Source organism: Oncorhynchus masou, chromosome 21 (genome assembly GCF_036934945.1).
Source record: "Oncorhynchus masou masou isolate Uvic2021 chromosome 21, UVic_Omas_1.1, whole genome shotgun sequence".
Classification (NCBI taxonomy): Eukaryota; Metazoa; Chordata; class Actinopteri; order Salmoniformes; family Salmonidae; genus Oncorhynchus; species Oncorhynchus masou.
Genome location: NC_088232.1, coordinates 35,176,409 through 35,200,042, shown reverse-complemented (window position 1 = coordinate 35,200,042; position 23,634 = coordinate 35,176,409). Strand labels below are relative to the sequence as shown.

General features: G+C 41.3%; 2 protein-coding genes across 3 annotated transcripts in view; both read right to left on the bottom strand.

The window, feature by feature from the left end:
* The window catches only part of LOC135508232 (zinc finger protein DPF3-like), a 38,591-nt gene extending 25,949 nt beyond the window's left edge, over window positions 1–12,642 (bottom strand). The window contains exons 1-2 of the mRNA XM_064928279.1: window positions 12,589–12,642; window positions 2,377–2,537 (exon numbers count right to left, since the gene is read on the bottom strand). Coding sequence (XP_064784351.1) covers window positions 2,377–2,537; window positions 12,589–12,620 — 193 coding nt within the window. The 5' untranslated portion in view covers window positions 12,621–12,642. The remainder of the gene's footprint in view (window positions 1–2,376; window positions 2,538–12,588) is intronic.
* A 375-nt stretch (window positions 12,643–13,017) lies between these two features.
* Window positions 13,018–23,403, bottom strand: LOC135508231 (zinc finger FYVE domain-containing protein 1-like). 2 transcript variants are annotated; one of them, XM_064928276.1, is made up of 12 exons: window positions 21,735–23,403; window positions 21,093–21,597; window positions 20,291–20,359; window positions 18,819–19,033; window positions 18,488–18,594; window positions 18,289–18,397; window positions 18,073–18,170; window positions 16,415–16,532; window positions 16,105–16,275; window positions 15,700–15,880; window positions 15,413–15,526; window positions 13,018–15,159 (listed from the first exon to the last, which is right to left on the bottom strand). In XM_064928276.1, exons 1-12 carry the CDS (start codon window positions 22,287–22,289, stop codon window positions 14,927–14,929), a joined length of 2,475 nt encoding a protein of 824 aa, XP_064784348.1. In that variant the 5' UTR covers window positions 22,290–23,403; the 3' UTR covers window positions 13,018–14,926. The 2 variants fall into 2 exon arrangements, with proteins under 2 accessions (XP_064784348.1, XP_064784349.1); XM_064928277.1 differs by lacking the exon at window positions 20,291–20,359.
* Between the last annotated feature and the right edge of the window lie 231 nt (window positions 23,404–23,634).

Genomic DNA, 23,634 nt, shown 5'->3' with positions numbered 1-23,634 from the left:
AGATGCAGAGTAGGTGAACGGATGATCTCTGCATGTGTGGTTCCCACCGTGAAGCATGGAGGAGGTGGTGTGATGGTGCTTTGCTGGTGACACTGTCTGTGATTTATTTAGATTTCAAGGCACACTTAACCAACATGGCTACCACAGCATTCTGCAGCGATACACTCTCCCATCTGGTTTGAGCTTAGTGAGACTGTTTTTCAACAAGAAAACGACCCAGCACACCTCCAGGCTGTGTAAAGGATATTTGACCAAGAAGACTGATGTTGTGCTGCATCAGATGACCTGGCCTCCACAATCACCCGATCTCAACCCATTTGAGATGGTTTGGGATGAGTTAGAACGCAGAGTGAAGGAAAAGCAGCCAACAAATGCTCAGCATATGTGGGAACTGTTTCAAGACTGTTGGAAAAGCATTCCAGGTGAAGCAGGTTGAGAGAATGCCAAGTGTGCAAAGCTGTCATCAAGGCAAAAGTGGATTCTTGGAAGAATCTAAATCCTAAAATATATTTTGATTTGTTTTACACTTTTTTGGTTACAACATGATTCCATATGTGTTATTTCATAGTTTTGTTGTCTTCACTATTATTCTACGATGTCGAAAATTGTAAAAAAAAATGAAGAAAAACCCTTGAAGAAAAATCCTTGAATGAGTCGGTGTGTCCAAACTTTTGTCTATATAAGGTCTAACAGTTGACAGTGCATGTCAGAGCAAAAACCAAGACATGAGGTCTAAGGAATTGTCTTTAGAACTCCGAGACAGGATTGTGTTGAGGAACAGATCTGGGGAAGGCTACCAAAAAATATCTGCAGCATTGAAGGTCCCCAAGAACACAGTGGCCTCCATCATTCTTCAATGGAAGAAGTTTGGAACCACCAATATTCTTCCAAGAGCTGGCTGACCGCCCAGCCAAACTGAGCAATCAGGGGAGAAGGGCCTTGCTCAGAGAGGTGACCAATAACATGATGGTCACACTGACAGAGCCCCAGACTTCCTCTGGGGTAGATGGGAGAACCATCTCTTCAGCACTCCACCAATCAGGCGTTTATGGTAGAGAGGCTAGACGGAAGACACTCCTCAGTAAAAGGCACATGACAGCCAGCTTGGAGTTTGCCAAAAGGCACCTAAAGGACTCTCAGATCATGATCATTGGCCTGAATGCCAAGAGTCACGTCTGGAGGAAACCTGGCACAATCCCTACAGTGAAGCATGGTGGTGGCAGCATTATGCTATGGGGACGTTTTTGAGCGGCAGGGACTGGGAGACTAGTCAGGATCAATGGAAAGATGAACAGAGCATCGTACAGAGAGAGATCCTTGATGAAAACCTTCTCCAGAGCGCTCAGGACCTCAGACTGGGGCGGAGGTTCACCTTCCAACAGGACAACGACCATAAGCACACAGCCTAGAGAATGCAGGAGTGGCTTCGGGACAATTCTCTGAATGTCCTTGAGTAGCCCAGCCAGAGCCCGGATTTGAACCCAATCAAACATATCTGGAGAGACCTGAAAACAGTTGAGCAGCAACGCTCACCATCAAATCTGACAGAGCTTGAGAGAATATGCAGAGAAGAATGGGAGAAACTCCCTAAATACAGGTGTGCCACGCTTGTAGCGTCATACCCAAGAAGACTTGAGGCTGTAATCGCTTCAACCTAGTAGGTGCTTCAACCTAGTAAAGGGTCTGAATACTTATGTAAAAGTGATATTTCAGTTTTGATTTTTTTATACATTTGAAAATATTTCTACAAACCTGTTTTTGCTTTGTCATTATGGGTTATTGTGTGTAGATTGATGAACGAAAAAAAACAATTTAATCAATTTCAGAATAAGGCTGTAACGTAACAATGTGGAAAAAGTAAAGGGGTCTGCATACTTTATATGAATAGTTCTCCCTGGAGGGAACATGAACACTATTGGATATCATTATATTAGACATGTGTGTAGCTGTAGTGGCCAGAGGGACATATTTAGACAGATGACATTACCCACTAAACGTCAACTGAATGATTGTTTTAAGGCAATTCCATGCTAAAAGAGTGATGCCGAGACTCCGATTTTTCCCTTTAAAAAATGTCAAACAAAAACCAATGAATGCAAAGTTAAACAAACCATACAACTGTAGTATGCAAAATGACTACTTTGAACAATTTCAACTGAACATTTAACAAAAACGCATTTACTTGAATAACAGTGGAGATGCAAAGTTTGGTAAGAGAATGACAGCATAAACCGCAATCATTGTTTTTATTTGACATACATTTCAAAGTGAAAAATCTGAGTCTCAGCAACACTGTTGGCGTGGAATTGCCCTTTAGTAAACCACAGAGCCAGCCATCATAACTCCCAACCAACAGAATAGTGCTTCTCTACCCACCAGGGCTGCGATGGTGGCGCTCCATCCAGATGTAGCAGTTGTTCTGTGCCACACCGGTCTGGGAGTCCAGGAAGGGCAGGCGCACGCTGCGTTCGGCACACAGGCGGGCATTGTAGCTGCGGCACTGCTCAATGGCCTCTTTGTAGAACTGGTCACCCAACCTGCAGCAGGGAGACAATTCAGAAAATGGTCAACACCACATGTGGTTGGCAGAGACATGCATTTGGTTATGTGGCTGTTATAGACACTGAAATAGGCCAAAATACCAGATTAGTGGCTAACCAGACAATTCATTTCAGCCATGACTCACTGACCACCATGGACCACTAGAAATATCCCTACAGACCGTATGTTCTTCAGGGGAAGAGAAGTTTCCATTTGACTGTCATATACTGTACATTAAGCCATGTAGATCTTGTAGACCTAAACCCAGCCCCAAACAAAACTATAAGATGAGTTTGTATAGGCCGTCATTGTAAATAAGAATTTGTTCTTAAATGACTTGCCTAGTTAAATAAAGGTTCAATAAAATAAATAAATAAAGGTTTTCCTGATCTGACAGATTATACACCATGTAAAACATTATAGGGTTGGTATTGGCTACATTCTGGAAGCATATTTTCACCTCTTCATCCTCTGTCGGCATACAATCAGGGATGGCGGGTCATGGGCCGTTCCCTAGCGACCAGCAGAAATGCAATGATGATTACAGTCAGCTTTTAAATCATGTTAATCACCAGGGTCAATCAAATAATCAAACAAACACTATTCCCAGGATCTTCAACCGCTGATTGGAGTGGCTCTACCATGGACAAACAACGTGACTAAGATGAATGTTGTCTGTGTGATGCTTTACATTGCTCTTTGCGGAGACTGGCGTGACTTTCATATAGCCTAGCCCAGGGTTCCCCAACTGGTGGCCCGAAGCCCAAATTGGCCCATCAAGTTCTGATATATATATATTTTTTGCACTTTCATTCATTCATGTCAAGACTGTTAAACACCAGAAAATCAGCTCCAAGTGAGTTTTGAAATGATTATGTTTTAGATAAATATTATATCTGTTTGGGCTTCTTGCGGTCAATTCGCAGTCTACAAATGATTTATAATTACGTTCCGACCCCCTGACCATCCACTCAATAGAAAAAAATAATAATAATTGTCCTGCCGCTGAATCTAGTTGATGATCCCTGGCCTTTCCTTTCATCATCTGGAAGAAAATCTGGCCTTAACAGCCATATACTCTTATAATCTCCACCCGTCACAGCCAGAAGAGGACTGGCCACCCCTCAAAGCCTGCTTCCTCTCTAGGTTTCTTCCTAGGCTCCTGCCTTTGTAGGGAGTTTTTCCCTAGCCACTGTGCTTCAACACCTGTATTGCTTGTTGTTTGGGGGTTTAAGCTGAGTTTCTGTATAAGCACTTTGTGTGGATGTAAAATGGGCTTTATAAATACAGTTGATTTGATCATGACCTCTGGGTCGCTGGGACATGACTGAATCACATGACTGATTCTACACAGTAGTGAGCCTTGGTTTCTATTTAGGGTGATGAATTAATGTGGAAGATGTGCTCGGCGAGGGTATCACAATATAGAATGTGTTCAAAGAGTCTCATGTCTAACATATAAAGATTTACAGACACTACTACTGCTAACATTATCTCAATGATCTTATAGTTTGTGGAGATTTTTTCCAATGCCGGTGATAGTTTGGCAGCCCCTTAGGGTATCAATGTTAATATTTGCTGTGAAAGGAGGATATTTCACATTCAAACCTTCAGTCCCTGCCACACAGCTCATATGGTAATTAGTCTGCTTAATTAATCTCAGCAGAGCCGCTAGCACACAGACAGGTTTTAATTTGACTACATCAAAGATGAGGATAAATGCTGAATCTTACACAAAAGGCAGCAACATATGCCTAGCTGGGCCCGCCACTGGTATAGCCTACCCATATTACATTTTCACCACATGTTCTCGATTACAATACGCACAAGCAGCCATTTTAAAAAGACACACTTAATGAGGCGCTCTAATCGTAGCTCTCCCAGCCTCAATTAGAGATACGGAGGTCTGTGAGAAGAGGAGGCATTGGCACGCTTGGGCCGGGCAAAGAAGACCAAATCCGCTTTCTCTCTCTCCTCCTTGTCCTACAAATCTATCCTCTCTTTCTCCCTAACTCTCTGATTAGACAACTTCCAACAGATAAACAGACATGCTTGGAATGTTTTCCCTCACATAGAGGAAGGCACTGCGGTAAGACAAAGCCACAGTGTTTGAGGATTCTTGGAATGAGGCTGCATGTCAGTGTGGTTGTGAAGAGTAAACAGTTCCAGGTACACAAGGCAATAAGAGGGAAAAGAGAGAGAAAGAAGGGAGAGAAAGAAGGGGAGAGCACGAGAGACAGAGAGCATGAAGCACAGAGAGAGAGGTTAAAGACAAACCATCAGAAAGGATAGCACGGTAACTAGCAGGCTGCATTGTTTTCCTTCCTCGTGTTATAAACCAACAAAGACAGTGAATAGTAGGCTAGATAATAATGCCAATGTTATTCTTTGCCTTGTGGAAATTTCATAGAGCAATGACATTTCTAAAGGTTCTAAAACTAGCCTCTGAGCAGCACAGGAATTTTTACAGGAACAAATCACAAACTGGGGTTTATGCACATGCAGAATGGCCAACTGGTAAGCGCTTGCTTGAGGGTTTAATATAAAATAATCCATCTGAAAAGGTGATTGAGCAGTGAGCGACAGAGTTTATTAAATTTTAAATAAACCTCAAGACTAGACTACTGATAATAATGATGACTAGTATGCCTGCCCAAACTAAAGCACCACGTTCCTGGGACCAGAAATGACTAATATGTCATAGCACCTCAATCATGTTTCAGGATTGTATGCCATAAACAGCTACAACACATGTAACTGTTGAACAATACAGTCATTAGGCTACTAACCTACTGAAAGAACATTTAGGCCTTAAACTACCATCATGTCATGTGAATCTGAATGCTGTACCTAGATCACTTCAGTCGAGCTTCAGCTTCTGACCAAAAACATCCAGATGGATAGAAAACAAACAAGCCGCGAAAGTCATGTTAAAAGCTCCCTCTGTTATGAGGTGTCAACTGTCTGTCTCAAAGGCTGCTGCATGTCTTTCATCCTACTAGTGCACTGGCCCTGAGCAGCAGATGCAGCAGCCTAGGTGAGAGACATCTCCAACACTCATCATGAGTGACGAGCCTCAGCGTCTGAGAGCACAAGAGGTTAGAGAGGCGCCGCTCATACTCACATACGTTTTTTTCCCCCCACTGTCCGTTATTTAGCACCTTTGTGTGACATTGAAGTGGTTGGAAGGTTGTTCCAACAGTAAAAATACATAGCAGAGCTAACCAGACACAGACAATGTTGTGACTTAGCTACAGTAAGGGAAAGCTCAAAAGCACACATCACCTTACAGTTGTGAGTGAGGGGGAAACAACAACAAGAAAAATCTTGTGGCTGCTGGGGCCTACTCTATCAGTGTGCTCCTGTCAACAGTTTGGGCGTCGCATGTCTGTGCCCAGCCCTTAGTTTGAGCATTAGATGAACACACATTTTGCATAATAGAGATTGAGAACTCAGTTTCCATGAGGCCAGGCAAGCCAAGTGATCTGCAGAAGCCTAATTCAGAACATGAATTCCATTTCTTTTTACACTACATTTGAGGAACCCCTAGAGTTTTATACTGAGCAAAAATATAAAACAACATGTAAACATGTGTTAGTCCCATGGAATATGGGGGGGAAAAAATGCAAATTATTTTCGGTCTTCAACATAGAAATGCTACCAAATAAATGTATTGAAACTTGTTACAAATGATGGAGTCACACAAGATTCACAGAATTATATTTTGAAAGAGGAAGTAAAGTACTTTAAGAATATGTTTCTGTTTCAGTCTCCTCCATCTCCACTATCCGAAGCTAATTGTATGGATTTCTCTCCTATTAATAATGTAAAATTAACATCTGTACAGATAGACTCTGAAGGCCAAATTACAGCGGAGGAATGTTTTGATGCAATTAAAGCCTTTAAGTGTGGGAAAACTCCAGGGCTGGATGGCATACCAGTGGAAATATACCAAACTGTTTTTTGATATACTCAGAGGACCATTATTAGCATGTTTTAACCACTCCTATATAAAACGCAACAAGAAGGTCTGATTTAATTATTACTGAACCAGAATCCAAGTGTATATTCAAAGATCCAGTCCATTTAAACAATTGGAGGCCTCTTACACATCAGTGTTATGATGCAAAAATTCTAGCTAAATGCTTGGCACATAGAATTAATAAGGTATTGTCAGATATTATCCATCCTAATCAGACCATTTTTTACATGGATAATACATTGGAGATAATATAAGACAAGTACTGTACAATAGAATAATATGAAGTATCGGGGAAACCAGGCCTGGTTTTCATAGCTGATTTTGAAAAGGGTTTTGATAAAGTACAACTGGAGATTATATATAAAATGCCTAGAATATTTCGATTTTGGGTTATGATTGATAACCCTAGGTATAAAATTGTAAATAATGGCTACATCTCAGAAAGTTTCAGACTGTCAAGAGGAGTAAAACAAGGTTGTCCACTATCGACATTTCTATTTATTATTGCCATCGAAATGTTAGCTGTTAAAATTAGATCCAACTATAATATTAAGGGATTAGAAATCCGTGGCTTAAAAACAATGGTGTCATTGTACACTGATGATTCATGTTTTCTTTTAAAACCACAATTAGCATCCCTCCACAACCTCATAAAGGATCTACATACTTTTGCTAACCTCTCTGGATTAAAACCAAATTATGATAAGTGTACTATATTACGCATTGGACCACTGAAAAATGATACTTTTACATTACCGTGTAGTTTACCAATAAAGTGGTCCGACGGGGATGTGAACATACTCGGTATACATATCCCGAAAGAAAGAAATGTTCTCACTCCAATACATTTTTTTATATAAAGTGAGCAAAAATAGATTAGATCTTGCTACCATGGAAAGAAAAATACCTGTCTATTTGTGGAAAAATCCCCCTGATCTTTAGTCATATCACAGTTTACCTATTTGCTTATGGTTTTGCCTACCCCTAGTGACACACGTTTTAAATTATATGAACAAAAAATATTCAATTTTATTTGGAATGGCAAGCCAGACAAAACTAAAAAGGCCTACTTATATAACGAGTATGAATTGAAGGCAGAAATTCTTAAATTACTCACTAAAGGCATCAGTCATACAAAAGTTATACTTAAAATCAGAAATAGTTCTCTTGTAAATTAGTAAGAATGTATCACCCCATGTTCAAGAATGGCCCTTTTCCCTATATTCAGATTACAACTGCTCACTTTCGGTTTTCTGAAAACAATATTTTGGAAATGATTTAGTTATTTTTTAAACAAGCCTTAGAAAGTTGGTTGCAATTTCAGTTTAATCCACCTCAAAAGACAGAACAAATAATACAGCAAATATTGTGGTTAAACTCAAATATACTAATTGATTTTTTTAAAATAAGTATTTAAAAAAACATTTAAAAAGGTAGCATTTTTGTAAATTATATCATAAACAGGACTGGTGGAGTTATGTCACACGTGCAGCTAACACAGACATATGGAAATGTCTGCTCTACCCAAAATGATCACCAATTAATTGCAGCATTACCACAAAAATGGAAGAGGCAAGTGGAAGGGGGAAAAAGTAAAGAACTTGTCTGTCGGCCCTGCATTAAAGACCAAAAATTGTTAAAGAAAATTGTGATAAATAAAAATATATACAAATTTAATTTAAGGACCAGAACATTGCAAAATAGTTGGGAAGAGATATGCGATGTACCGATTCCATGGCACATGGTTTATGAATTGACAAGCAAAACAAAGCAGGATTCAAAACTTCATTTCTTAAAATTTTAATTATTATACAAAATTATTGCAACCAATAGAATGTTATAGACAATATACAATCTTCCCAGCTCTGCAGATTTTGCTGCGAGGAGGCAGAGTCATTTGATCATTCAATTTGGTACTGTCCATACGTAGCTCATTTTTGGTCACAGGTCCAGGAATGGCTGAAGAATTGCAACATTTACATAGAACTAACACTGCAGATAGCAATACTGGGTGATTTGAAAAGTCATACTCAAATTGATCAATAATATAATCATTATTTTAGCAAAAATGTTTATCTTTAATTTACAATCTGTAGAAGCTATGAGAATAGAAAGGTTAAGGGCTTTTTGTGAAGCATCAAATCACAGCACAAAAAAATATACGGCAAAACCCATTCTGATTGGCTGGGCCTGGATCCACAGTGGGAGGGCCTATGCCCACCTATGGCTGTGCCCCTGCCCAGTCATGTGAAATCCATAGATTAGGGATTGATTAATCAATCAATCAAATGTATTTATAAAGCCCTTCTTACATCAGCTGATGTCACAAAGTGCTGTACAGAAACCCAGCCTAAAACCCCAAACAGAAAGCAAAGCAGGTGTAGAACCACTGTGGCCAGGAAAAACTCCCTAGAAAGGCCGGAACCTAGGAAGAAACTTAGAGCGGAACCAGGCTATGAGGGGTGGCCAGTCCTCTTCTGGCTGTGCCGGGTGGAGACTATAACAAAACATGGCCTAGATGTTCAAATGTTCATAGATGACCAGCAGGGTCAAATAATAATAATCACAGCGGTTGTAGAGGGTGCAACTGGTCAGCACCTTAGGAGTAAATGTCAGTTGGCTTTTCATAGCCAATCATTCAGAGTATCTCTACCGCTCCTGCTGTCTAGAGAGTTGAAAACAGCAGGTCTGGGACAAGGTAGCACGTCCAGTGAACAGGTCAGTGTTCCATAGCAGCAGGCAGAACAGTTGAAACTGGAGCAGCAGCACAACCAGGTGGACTGGGGACAGCAAGGAGTCATCAGGCCTGGTCCTAAGGCTCTCTAATGAATTTATTCCAATTTACTCATTTCCTTTTATGAACTATAACTCAGTAAAATCATTGAAATTGTTGCATTTATATTTTTGTTCAGTATAGTTTAGGGCCTATGAGGGCTGGAGTTACAGTGTTGGAGTGACAATGTTGTTGTCTAGACCTTGATACTCTTATAGCCATACATTTTCCAACAGGCTGAAAAAGGGCAATACAATACATATTTTTCAGATTAAGCATTTCCTCCACCAACTTCTGCCTTTTGAGATCTGTTGAGGCAAATGTCTTGGGTTTTGTAGGTTCATAACAGCTTTACAGGAAACCAGAGCTGCAGCATAGAAAGAGGGGAGGGTCTAGAGAGAGACTGCATCCTGACAACAGGCCCTTGATTACAACCATCAGCACAACAGAGCCAGGATGAGGGCTAGAGGAAAACCAGACGATAGGCCTACACCTCACTGCAGTACCAATACACATACAGCATGACTCACTCAAAGCCAACCGCAGAGTAATGGCATAGTGTCATACAAGACTTCCTATCGAACACGTTGACCCTATAGCTAAGATAGCCAGTTCACCGAGTCATCTTTAAAGATAACACACTGTGCACACACAGGCTCAATATTTATATTCAATATTTATGCTCCATTTTATCAGTAGCTTGTAGAGGCCCTTCTCCCTCTTCTCATCTCTTCTTCTCACCCTATATCTCCCTCTCATGCATACAGGAATTAACACACACAGTGTGGGAGGAGCAACACTTAAGGTACACCCACCACATCCTTCTCTATAACAAAGCCAACAAGACTCCCTAATTAAATTTGCCTAATCTCAAATGAGAATACTCCTGATACAAAATTGTCAAACTGGTCCACATGAGCAACATCCAATTAGTGTCAAGTGTGACTAATTATAATCTGAAAAATGACATGTGGCTAATTATAGCAGATTGAAACACTTCATTAAGCATAGCTTATAGCAAGGAGACATTCCACATTTGAATGTTAAAACCTCTCTATGAGATGAAGAAGCAGCAGCTTCAGGCACAATAGAATGTGTAGGTTGATCTTGTTGGATGCAAGGATAAAGTGGTTTAGAGGAAATTAGTCCAGCAAAATGTATTTTAAAAAATGGCACATGCTCAAACTAGGCTACATTGTGCCAACTGGGAACCACAGCCATGAAATTATGAAACAAGACTATCCCTTTATGCTTGTCAGTGGTAGAGCTGTTCCCTCTCATTTATGCAGTCATGAATGTATAATAACAATGGCAATCATACGTAAATGGAGGGTATAGGTGAGGAGCACACTCCCTTGATCCTGTAGGGCCCATGGGGGTGCCAGGGTACTTCTACCGAGGAGCAGATGGGTCTTCTGTCCAGCAGCATAGGCACAGGTGGTCCTGGGCCCAACCAATCAGATTGAGCAGATATGCTCTCTCTACTTGTTCTAAACATTAGTCTTTTTACCTAAAAATGCAAACAACCTCAGAATTCAGAGCAGTGCACTGGAATGACATTCAGATGAACTGGAATGGCGTTCACTCTAATAGGATTGTTGGCCAAAATTAACTGAAAGCCACACCCCCAATAAGCCACAAATATGACCGCATTGAGGTATATGTCACTGTGTTTCTATGGCTATATGCACCATGCCACTACCTACATGATTTGTTCATTTAGCAAACAAGACAGCTCATAATCCAGTGCCTTTATGACAGTCAACACACCTACAGTTTAGCTTTAAAAAAATTCTCAGCCTCATGGCAAAATTGCAGAAAATCAGCTTTAAAAACAGCTAAATTGTATCTTTGCCCCATAGCGAAATGTGTAGAACTGCAGGAATTTAGCCTCACCCAAAAAATGTATTTCCCCACCCAATTTTTTTGCAGGCCCATCCAACCAACATATTTTCTCTACACTACTGACATCTGCCATAGCATCCTGATAAATTGGCACAGGATCCTGGACCAGGTTAATATGCACCACTCCTCCATTTAAAAAAGGCACTGTCAAGTTATATCCCTCATTCTTCACCTCCAGACAGTCTCACCATCTGTACTGCACATTTCAAAAGGTCTGGTTATACCTAAACTGTCCTGCTGCACTACAACAGTCTGTCAGTGTCCAAACATGGATAGCAACAAAGAAATAGGTCTTGTCCATGTCTTTGAGAAAATGTACATACAGGCGTTGCCAATACCACTACAAACTTGCTTTGAAACGATTAAATTGACAATAGTTTTTTCTCAACTTCAATGGGATGAATCGATATTTTCTGACAAAAGGGCTCCCGAGTGGTGCAGCGGTCTAATGCACTGCATCTCAGTGCTAGAGGCGTCACTACAGACCCTGGTTCGATTCCAGGCTGTATCACAACCAGTCGAGATTGGGAGTCCCAAAGGGCGGTGCACAAATGGCCCAGCGTCGTCCGGGTTAGCCCGTTATTGTAAATAAGAATTTGTTCTCAACTGACTTGCCTAGTTAAATAAAAAGATACTACAAAATATATATGGAGTCATGGACAAACACTGTAGAGACTCATAAAGTGGTGCCTGCACACAGAGCGTAGCATAAAACTGAAATTATGGCACTGGCGTTACAAAATACATAGGCCTACTATCTCCAACTGAAATTCCGGGGCTCACGTTGCTGTCACTTCGCTTTCGGAAGGAAAGGCATGCAAATGTAAAATTCCTCCTCCCTTGCTCTACCGGGTCCTGGACCTGACCACATCTGCGCTCAGCGCCAAAGTTGATATGTCGACAATTCACACCAACTATAAACGACTCTCTGAATGTCAATGTTATTACGTAAATATCCAACATTAATGTAATATTGTATTTTATTCGTTCTCGTCAGAGCGCAATGCATGTTGAAACACTTTTGTGCTTAATTTTGAAGTAGGATTAAAAGTATCGGTCAAAGCGTCTCTGGATGGGGAGTCAATAAATTAGCAGGTTTAGGCTATAGGCCTAATGTGTAAATCATATATCATTCGCATATCATAACCAATATTATAGCTACAATACTGTAAATTATAAGCAGAAATGTCTAATAAAAAACTAAGTAGGTGCTACTTTGGTGAAAGCAGTGGCACATTATGCAAGTAGACATACACAAAATGCTAAGACAGCATTATTTCTAATTTGCACGCGTCTTGTACTTGCTTGAAAAGACGGATCATTTTAATTTAAGTATTGGCAACAAAGTAACAAAATAGAATTTTATCAATTTGTCAAAATTACTTACGCTTTTAGTGGGTTCTGAATGACAGCCGCCATTTTGCTACACTGTAACGCAATATCAGCGTCTTGCAGTTCTGAGGGAAACCTACGCAAAAGCAACCAATCAGGGCTCGGGGTAAAATCGTTGGCCAATGCATCCACAGTATACGCAAATAAGGCGTGTCCTGTGTGGTAAACTCAATGAGTAAACTGTCAAAACGATTTTAAAGGGTTCTGCCTGTATTTATATTGTAGAAAACGGAATACCGACCATATGTCTATGATACTGACTTCTTGAAGAGAAAGTTAAAGTTGTCAGAAACTTTCTTCCTACCAATGCAACAAAACTAAGGTTGCCAGGGTTCGAAGAAGAGCAAATCTTATTAGAAATTTGAAATAGAACCTGACTAAATATCCGTAGCCCCCTCCCAAACCAAATAATTATAAACAGCCATGAGCTGATAAGACTTTAATATAGTTATTCCACCACTTATGGACATTGTCAATATGCAGACATCCACACTTTTTCATGATCTTATGTTCAATAACAGCATTACATAGTGTTTCATACCTCTTTGTCTGTGCATTAGGAGTGTCGAGAATTCAATCCATTATCATTTCTGTCACAAAGGTCTCTCTCAAGCAATAGGTTTGGAAAACAAAGGACTAGATGGGGACATAGCTGACATTCCTGGCTATTATTCTGTGCAATATTAGCAGCACAGACATGACTTAGTTTCATACAATGACATCATTCAATCAGATAAACATTTTGACAGCAGACAAGGCAGATTCTATCGTAATTTCTACACCTCACCATCTAGGGTTACAGCTTAGACAAAAGGGCAAAAATAAAATAGAAATCTAACAAAATGACAATTATCTCTTACATGCTTACAGGACAACCTTTTTTTCTTAATTTTCCTTTTTTTCCAAACACATAAAGGAAATAAACATATCTGCTTGGTTGGCATGTATCCAGGTAATATTGTTCCCTGGGTTCTGACATTTCAGCCTCTTATTCATCTAACCATCAAAGTGAAATGGTTAAGGTATAAATGCTAGCTGACTGTGCATATCCAAGTGTTGTATGAATAAAGGACAACAGATTCCAGTCAAGAAAGCAATTGAACTCAAATATACCAATAACACTATTCAGAAATAAAACCACATTAAACTAACTTAAGATGACTTACTGTCTACATATAGCATATCATCTCTCAATTATTAAAAAGCACAAAATATGAAAGAATGAGCATGCAATCTATTTGACACTGCAATCTTTAACATGGATGACAAATAATGCAACAGAAGCAGAGGGCTGAAAACAAATGCTGAGTTCATTGTCCCACCAGCCGATGCTTATGGTGATCAAACAAGATTCAAACAAACGGTAGTAACTGCCACACCATTCAAATTCTATGTGCATAATGCACATCATGTGTATACACTTAAGTAACAGAAATGGTCAGATACATTACAAAAATACCACCCAGTATAAGTTAAAATATAACAATGAGGTTAGGTATTGATTTATTCAGAGATCACCAGACCCTCTGAACATCTCAAAGGCTATGCATCTTTCAGACTCAAACTAAACAATTGTTTTCTACAAAACAAAGTTTCTAAAATCCTGAATTCACCTTCTAGCATAATTCCATGTCTTCATAGAACCATAACCTCTGAAGTAAATATGAAGTTAGTGTCAACAGAAACAGTAACCCAAAAGGCTATTTGTAGACCAAATATCCTAAATCTAAAGTTGACTAACTCTTGACAGACTGGTTGAAAAATGGGATATGGGTGGTCATGCACACTCAAATCTAAGTCAAATCTTTGTTTTTTTGTATTTTTCTGGCTATGATAAGCAGCAGCTTTGTAAAGCTGCAACAGACTTAGAGCAAACCTAAAATAGTGTAGTAGAGCATGCAATTAACCTGCAGCAGGGACTTCACTGACCCCATTATCCCCTCAACATTAGCAGTAACATCAGTAAAACAAGGCCTTATGGAAAGTATTGATTAAAACTAACCCCCTCCCCAGGTTTCTCAAGAAAAGAACATTGCTAACATGCTACAAATGTACTTTTTTTCCATGGTAGAAAAATATTTTTAAACCATTTAAAAAAAGCTGTGATTTGGGTAAATGAAGAGCTCAAAATATCTTCCTGGCTCACTCTTGATGACAAATTACATAGATGTTCCTGTTGTTCTACAAGGCATCAGAAACCCTAAAACTAGATTTACTAAAAACACACTTGCCACAGACACGGGACAGAACCATTTAATGGAGGTCTATAAGGGGTGGGTGGAGGGTCTAGAGGTGGTTCAGTCCAGTGTTGTAAGGGAAGAGGGCCAGCCCCGTTAAAGGTCTCCAGGTTTCTGGTTGCAGTTAGCACAAACACGGACGGGGTGGTCCCAGCCCCGCGACGGGACCGGCCGACGTTCCAGCGAGCACTCGTCACACACGCCTTGCCCGCAGGCGCGACAGTGGTGCTTGGACAACTTGGCAGTGAAGCTGCACTGGCAGTTGTGGCAAGAGAGGATATCCTGGTCAGGCACCCAGTAGGTAGGACGCGCAGCATCCTTGACCAGACCTGAAGAGAGAGCGAACACACAGTAAAAAAACGACTGTTACAATAGAATGGTTTAGTATTGCACTTCCAATAACATGTCGAACGATAAAAGTATCCTAATACTGCAGTATCTAAAAATACTTTTATTTGTGATAAGGAGCAGCAGAGACATTTTTCATATGCCACCAGATGGCAGCCTGTCCATGGGTTTAAATTCCTGTAGTCATTGCCCATTCCACAATTCTATCTGGCTCTTGTGTTACATAACACTCACCCAGTGGGATGTCAATAGCAGTAGCCACGGCGCCCAGTGTGTTTGATACTGCTTCTCCAACCTTCCTGGCTAGGTTTCCACCTTCCTCATCTTCAACCTCTGCATGCAACAGCTCTGTACAAAGCTTACAACTATGTTACCACTGCAGAGTATGGCTAAAATAAACACGTATGCAGACTAAGTAAGGCTAAAAACAGATTTAAAGGCTAAGTATACTAAGTTACCACTGTACAGCATGGCTAATAATAAATACATACAGGCTAACTTTGGCTTTGAGGTGTTGGTACCTGTATGTGTGGCCCTCTGCTCAAAACAGGTGTCACAGACTCTCACGGGGACCAGACCCCAGCCTTTCTCTGGGACAGGCGTGGCTTTGGACGAGCATGTGTCACAGAACCCTTCCCCACAGGCACGGCAGTGATGCTTGGTATCGTTGTCTTGGAAGACCTCTTGGCACTTAAGGCATGTCTGGACATTACAGGGGAAAAACAAAAACAAGAGGCAGTTATTGACTGGGGAATCTAGGACGAGGGGTCGATCTGAGCCTTATCTTGTGACCCGCAAACATGGGTTGTGTAACATTGGCCCCCAGCTGAAAAGCAGCGAAGGGCAAATAAACAGGTTCCTAGACAAGAAAGTGTTGACTCAAATGTTCCACGTATGATGTGTGTGGTTGGTCCTCTGTCACTCACCAGTATGAGGGAGTTGGGTTTCCAGTAGGTCGGGGCGATCTGATCCGTTAGCCAGGAGGTGACGGCCTTGGCAGGCTTCACACTGAGCTCTGACACAGACTGGGCCATGAAGTTAACACCATCCAGCAGACGCTGTGCTGCATTGCTATTGTCCTTCAGGAATCCATCTGCCTGTGGAAAGTGAACATTGAGTTGCAAGACGTTTACAAGTTATTTTGTTTACATATAAGAATATGTTGAGAATGTGGAAATAATATCAATAGACATTTAGAAGTATTGTAGTAGGTATGTGGTGTGGTAGTTCTCTTACCCCAGGCCATATATGCTGGATTTCAGTGCGGACCACCGTATCCACTGGGTCCTGGTTCCCATACCAGTACTGCCGGCTCCGATAGATCACCCCACAGTTTGGACATTCAATCACGTACCTGCAGAGACATACAAAAAAGTTACATTTTACAGAGCAGTTATAACCATATACAGTGCAGTCGGAAAGTATTCAGACCCCTTGACTTTTCCCACATATTGTTACAGCCTTATTTTCAAATGGATTAAAATTGTTATTTTTTCCCCCTTCAATCTACACACAATACCCCATGACAAAGCTAAAACAGATTTTTAGAAATGTTTGCAAATTTATACATTTAAAAAAAGTATTCAGACCCTTTACTCAGTACTTTGTTGAAGCACCATTGGCAGTGATTACAGCCTCGAGTCTTCTTGGGTATGACGCTACAAGCTTGGCACACCTTTATTTGGGGAGCTTGTTAAATTCTTCCCTGCAGATCCTCTTAAGCTCTGTCAGGTTGGATGGGGAGCGTCACTGCACAGCTATTTTCAGGTCTCTCCAGATATGTTTGATTGGGTTCAAATCCGGGCTCTGGCTGGGCCTCAAGGGCATTCAGAGACTTGTCCCAAAGCCACTCCTACGTTGTCTTGGCTGTATGCTTTGGGTTGTTGTACTGTTGGAAGGTGAACCTTTGCCCCAGTCTGAGGTCCTGAGCAGGTTTTCATCAAGGATCTCTCTGTACATTGCTCCGTTCATCTTTCCATTGATCCTGACTAGTCTCCCAGTCCCTGCTGCTGAAAAATGTCCCCACAGCATGATGCTGCCACCACCATTCTTCAACGTAAGGACAGTGCCAGGTTTCCTCCAGATGTGACGCTTTGCATTCAGGCCAAAGAGTTAAATCTTGGCTTCATCAGACCAGAGAATCTTGTTTGTCCTTCTGGAAAGTTCTCCCATCTCCATAGAGGAGCTCTGTCAGAGTGACCAGCGGGATCTTGGTCACCTCCCTGACCAAGGCCCTTCTCCCCTGATGGCTTAGTTTGGTTGGGCGGCCAGCTCTAGAAAGAGACTTTGTGGTTTCAAGCTTCTTCCATTCAAGAATGATCGGGGGCCTTCATTGCTGCAGATATTTTTTGGTACCCTTCCCCAGATCTGTGCCTCAACACAATCCTGTCTTGGAGCTCTACGGACAATTCCTTCGACCTCATGGCTTGTTTTTTTCTCTGACATGCACTGTCAACTGTGGGTCCAAACAAGTTGTAGAAACATCTCAAGGAAGATCAATGGAAACAGGATGCACGTGAGCTTAATTTCAAGTCTCATAGCAAAGGGTCTGAATACTTATGTAAATTGTAAAAGGTATTTCAGTTTTTTTTAAATGTGTAAACATTTTCAAAAACTGTTCTAGCTTTGTCATTGTGGGGTAAAATGTTTAATTTAATCAATTTTAGAATAAGGCTGCAACTAACAAATTGTGGAAAAAGCGGTCTGAATATTTCCCGAAAGCACTGTACCTCAAGACAAACAACTACATATCTGGAGTGCACCAAATAAGTTAGTAAACAGCTAAGGGTTAGCAATGAATGGATTGGTGATTCTAGATAAAAAAGCACCATGACTTAAAATTAGAGACACCGGTAGAAATTCAACCCCAACCGATGACCTCAAGTGTCACTCACCCTGACCAAGCAAATCTAGCAAGGCCCAGCCACGGAGAGTCTGAGGACGCAGAGGTCTTGGGAACCACCACCACTTCCTTTCCCCCTTCGTAACAGGCCTAGTGGGACAACAGAGGCATTGCGGTCAGCCTGATACAGAGTCAGATCTTCAGAATGTCATATGGCAACATTGGGTTCAGGTAGTACAAGATTTAGGTGGATATCCACAGAACTAACCTTACAGGTGTAGATGCGATTGTCGTATTGGGGTGAGTAACGGCAGCGGTGTTTGGCCTCATGACACACCCCCTCCCCAAGGTGGTTCATGCTGTTCTTGCAGCCAGAGCTAAAATAGCAACAACAATGTGACTGGTTAAAACCCTAGCTGTAGTCAGTGGCATGAGATGGAGAAAATGAAATAAATGAGAGGACTTACCCGCAACTGAGGCAGAGGCAGGAGCAGGTGAAATACTCATCGGGGAAGAAGCAATTGTGGGCTATGATCTCATCAGAGATCTCCCCATTGAAGCGCTCACTCAGGGCCTAGACAGAGAGAAACAAAACATCAGAAATGTCATACACATAGCCTGACTAGATTATTCAAACAGTGTGAAAGTAAACAGATCTGTAACTAATGAATAGCAATTTTTCTAACTTGCTAAAACATCCCGTTCTTGTTTTAGTGTTTGCCTCATGTAAATGTGAGCCTGTTTGAAACTGTTTTGGAGCCAGTTGACTACTGACTGAGTTATAAGCATGTCTACTACCTGCAAGGCTTTGAAGATGACGACTGGGGAGCGAGGGGAGCGGGTGGCGTTGTTGTCCAGCAGCTGCTCCAGGGTGTGCTGCAGGCCACCAAAGTCGGTTGGGGGGCTGCAGGTACGCGTGCCTCGGTACTGGATGGAGCTAAATGCCTCTGGGAAACGGCCTAGCTTCCTGAACCGCTCAAGTAGCAACCGATCTACAGACTCTGATGAGTTGTCTGTTATAAATGAGGGAGAACAAAGAACAGGATGAGAAGACAGACTTAACTTTTATATATCCCTTCATAAAAATGACATTTCACTTATTACGTTGATCAATCAAAACTGAGATGGAAGGTGCCTCACACAACAAAAAAAGTCACTAAAGTCAAGAAACATTCACTGAACAAAAATATAAACAACATGTCCATGTTTCATGAGCTTAAATAAAAGTTCCCAGAAATGTTCCATATGCACAAAAAATCTTATTTCTTTTAAAATTTGTGCACACATGTTTTACATCCCTGTTAGTGAGCATTTTTCCTTTGCCAAGGTAGTCCATCCACCTGACAGTTGTGGCATATAAATGAGCTGATTAAACAGCATTATTACACAAGTGCACCCTGTCCTGGGGACAATAAAAGACCACTCTAAAACGAGCAGTTTTTTAACCAATGCCAAAGATGTCTCAAGTTGAGGGAGCGTGAAATTGGTATGCTGACTACAGAGCTATTGCCAGAGAATTTAAAGTTAATTTCTCTACCATAAGCCACCTCCGTCATTTTTGAGAATTTGGCAATACGTCTAACCGGCCTTACAACTGTAGACAATGTGCATGTTTTTCTCAATCATGGACACTGTTACTAACAGTTGTGGTTGCTTTGAGTGACGCATTGTTGTCTCCACCTTCTTGCCCTTTGTGCTGTTGTCTGTGCCCAATAATGTTTGTACCCTGTTTTGTGCTGCTAGCATGTTGTGTTGTCATGTGTTGCTGCCATGCTGTTGTCTTTAGGTCTCTCTTTAAGTGTTGTCTCTTGTCGTAATGTGTGTTTTGTCCTATATTTTTATTTTATTTATTTTTAATCCCAGCCCCCCTCCCCGCAGGAGGCCTTTTGGTAGGCCATCATTGTAAATAATAATTCATTCTTATCTGACTTGCCTAGTTAAATAAAGGTTAGATAAAATAAAAATAAAAGAATGGCGTCATGTGGGCGAGTGGTTTGCTGATGTCACCGTTGTGAACAGAGTGCCCCATGATGGCGGTGGAGTTATGGTATGGGCTGACATAAGCTACAGACGACGAACACAATTGCATTTTAACGATGGCAATTTGAATGCACAGAGATACCATGATGAGATCCTGAGGCCCATTGTCGTGCCATTCCACCGCCATCAACTCATGTTGAATGATAACGCACAGCCCCATGCTGCAAGAATCTATAGACAATTCCTGGAAGCTGAAAATGTCCCAATTCTTCCATGGTCTGCATACTCACCAGACATATCACCCATTGAGAATGTTTGGGATGCTCTGGATCGACATGCATGACAGCGTGTTCCTGTTCCTGCCAATATGTAGCAAATTCACACACCCATTGGAGAGGAGTTGGACAACATTCCACAGGCCAAAATCAACACCCTGATTAACTCTATGCAAAGGTGATGTGTCGCGCAGCACAAGGCAAATGGTGGTCACACCAGATAATGATTGGTTCTAATCCACACCCCTACCTTTCTTTTAAAGGTACTGTATCTGTGACCAACAGATGCATATCTGTATTCCCAGTCATGTGAAATCCATAGATTAGGGCCCAATTAATTTATTTCAATTCACTGATTTCCTTATATGAACTGTATCTCAGTAAAATATTTTAAATTGTTGCATGTTGCGTTTATATTTTTGTTCAGCATATTTTAAGGGATATAAAATAATTTACAGTTCAACAGCCACATACTTTAAAAGGAAAAGGTCTCTAGATTATTCAAACTGCTTGACTGGTCAGTTACCTGTTCACACTGTATCAAAACAGATCTGTTGGAATAACAAATACTAGTCTTAGCGTGTCAAAGGGAGATAGGGATGAGTAGGATTGTGCACCAGTAATGACCAAATCACATGTTTTATGATCTTCTATAACAGCATTCTTGACAATATGCATGAATCTACTGTGTTCCTGCTCCCACTCTGTCAAGGAAGGTGAAATAACAATGAGACTGATGAGTGCAGCCAGTAACAATCTCCGATTTGTGTACAGCATACTATGGTAAGTGTTTACTACAGTATTTCTCAGCACTGACCTGAGCCCAGCAGCTTGGTGTGGACGGTCTCATGGAAGATGACGACGGCCGGACCCAGGGTGGACAGAGGCACGTCAATGCCACAGCGGGCCGTAGTGGCCTTCAGCTCCTTGGTAAAATGCTTCAGGTAGGCGTCCGACGCGTCACACAGAAACTTGAAGAGGTCGTCATGGAGGCGGTCGGCATGGGTACGGTAGATTATGAGGTCGGAGATAGCTAGCACCTTGAGAAGGAGTCGTGTTCTTTGGCCCTGGTTGGAGCTGTTACCCAGCAGGCCCTCTGTGTCAATGACCACCACCTTGTGGATGGGGTCAAATGCTGCCCACACCCCCACTGTGCAGGACTCCTGTGTGGGGGAGGTCTTGAACACCTCCCTGCCAATGAAGAAAGTGTGGTTCAGAGTGTGGGATTTGCCCTCTCCTGTGTTGCCAAAGATGGACACCACCTTGATCAGCTTGTCAGGTTTGCAGTTCAATTTCTTCACAAACGCGCCATCGTCCTTTACCTGGAGAGAAAAAAAGAGTGGCGTTAGCAGATGAGGTAATTCCATTTCACAAAACACAATTTAGTTTAGAAATAAAACTGACAGAATGCAAAAACTCAAATATATATATATATTTTTTTAATCCCTTCACTACCTACCTGCATCTCCTCATTCGCATCAACCAGAAGAAAACTGCAGACTTTCTCCAGAAGTTTTGCCTTCTGGACTTCTGCCTCGTCTACCAATAAGCTTAAATTGATCTCTGCAGGTTTGGGTGGAGGGTTTGAGTTGAGCTCTGCAGGTTTGGGTGAAGGGGTTGAGTTGAGCTCTGCAGGTTTGGGTGGAGGAGGATAGGCAGTGAGTGGGTGCTTCCTCTTGTTACCTCCATTGTGGGTGCTTTTCCGACACGGTTGGCACAGGTTGACTTTGCAGTTCTGGCAGCGGACGACAGACCTGTGGCGGCAGCCATTCACTGGCCTTTCCTTCCCTCCTCTACAGTTGTCACAGTAGGGTACATGCCATGGGCCTATTGCTACCCGTTCATGGTTCTGCAGGCCCTCTTGACTATGGAGTTCCTGCTCACAGCGAACACACTGCAAGCTTCTACATTCATCACATTCAAAAGCAGCCTCTTCTGAGCCCCCACAAGCATAGCTCTCTTGACAAATTAGACTGGTGTTAATTTCCTTTTCTGATGAACCATGACCACTCATTTTTCCTTCACAAGCCAAATCTGAACAGTTTTATGCTAGCTGGAGTAATTTGACTATAACGCCAAATAGACCCAAAAGAAGAGTAAATAAATATCAATTAAGTAGTTTGTGATAACACATGACCGTAGTATTAAATATTGTGTGCTTTATAGACCTACACAACAGCTAGAACATAGACAACTTGATGTAAGTAGACTTTTTAACAGGGTTGCATGGTGAGTGGTTCAATTGACCTGTAAAGGTTCAAGATCCACTACAACTTCTTACAGCTTATTAGCCAACAATTACTGCAGCATTCCACACATTTAAAACAAAAATGTCCATATGTGACACATTGCAAATATAGTAATGTGAGGCAATATGGTTGAATGTTTGTTCCGGCTATTTTAAGTCAACCTGCTCTTGACAATAACATACAGTACGGTTATAACTGGCTTCGTGAACATTATAACACTGACAGAATAAATACGTTACAGCAAAGTAAAGCTAAAAACTCAATGTATGCAATAAAACAAATGTTTGGCAAGACAACTTCCCTGAAACATATAGCTAACCACACTAACATGAATGTGCAAACTGGCACCAACTTGAAACCACAACTGGGAAAAATAGCCAGCTGTTTAGAATCAAACAAATTACTTCCCTTGTTAGCTAGCTTCCTAATTGCTACCTAGCTCGAAAATAAAATAACCTAGCTGACAGCTGCCTAAAAAAAGCTAGCTAGTAAGTTAGCTGCCTGTAGCTTGACTTTTAAACAATAGTTAACCAACTAACGTAGTTAGCCAGTTTAAAATAACGTTATTCCAATGTCAATGTGACAAACTATGAGTTCTGATCAACAAAACACCGACAACAAATCACAATCGCCCCTGTCTGAAACAGCTAACATTATCTGGCTGGCTAGCTAGCTGTGTTATCCAAGCGAGACAGTTTTGGTAAACTCGGTTGTCAATAATATTATAGACGAATGCTACGATAACAACTGGTCGGCCAACAAAAGCATACAAAGAAAAATAGCCCAAGTCGTTTCGGGAGACTTTAAAATATATTATTGCATTGAAATTCATGTTCATCAACCCCTTCCCTAGCGAATTTCTGTGCGCTAGGATTGTTGTTGTTGCCAGCCAGGTCAGATCAGCTGATCAGATCATGAAGGCAAATTGAGGTGTATGCTGGGAAATGAAGTTGTTTTGAATGAAACAAGCAGGCGTTGTAGTCAAAAATCAAATTGTCTTTGATAATATGTGTACTTCTACATAATGACACACACAGACATGGATGATGGATTGTCTAGTAAAATATGACACTTTATAAGAAAGATATTGGATTGTACAACCTGATTTAG

Excerpts from the sequence above, each read along its gene's own strand:
- LOC135508231 (XM_064928276.1), bottom strand. The coding sequence starts at position 22,289 with ATGAGTGGTCATGGTTCATCAGAAAAGGAAATTAACACCAGTCTAATT. Across the intron at positions 21,598-21,734 it reads ATGCGAATGAGGAGATGCAG|GTAAAGGACGATGGCGCGTT; the intron begins GTAGGTAGTGAA and ends TTTTCTCTCCAG. Across the intron at positions 15,527-15,699 it reads GCAGAGGGCCACACATACAG|AGCTGTTGCATGCAGAGGTT; the intron begins GTACCAACACCT and ends AGCTTTGTACAG.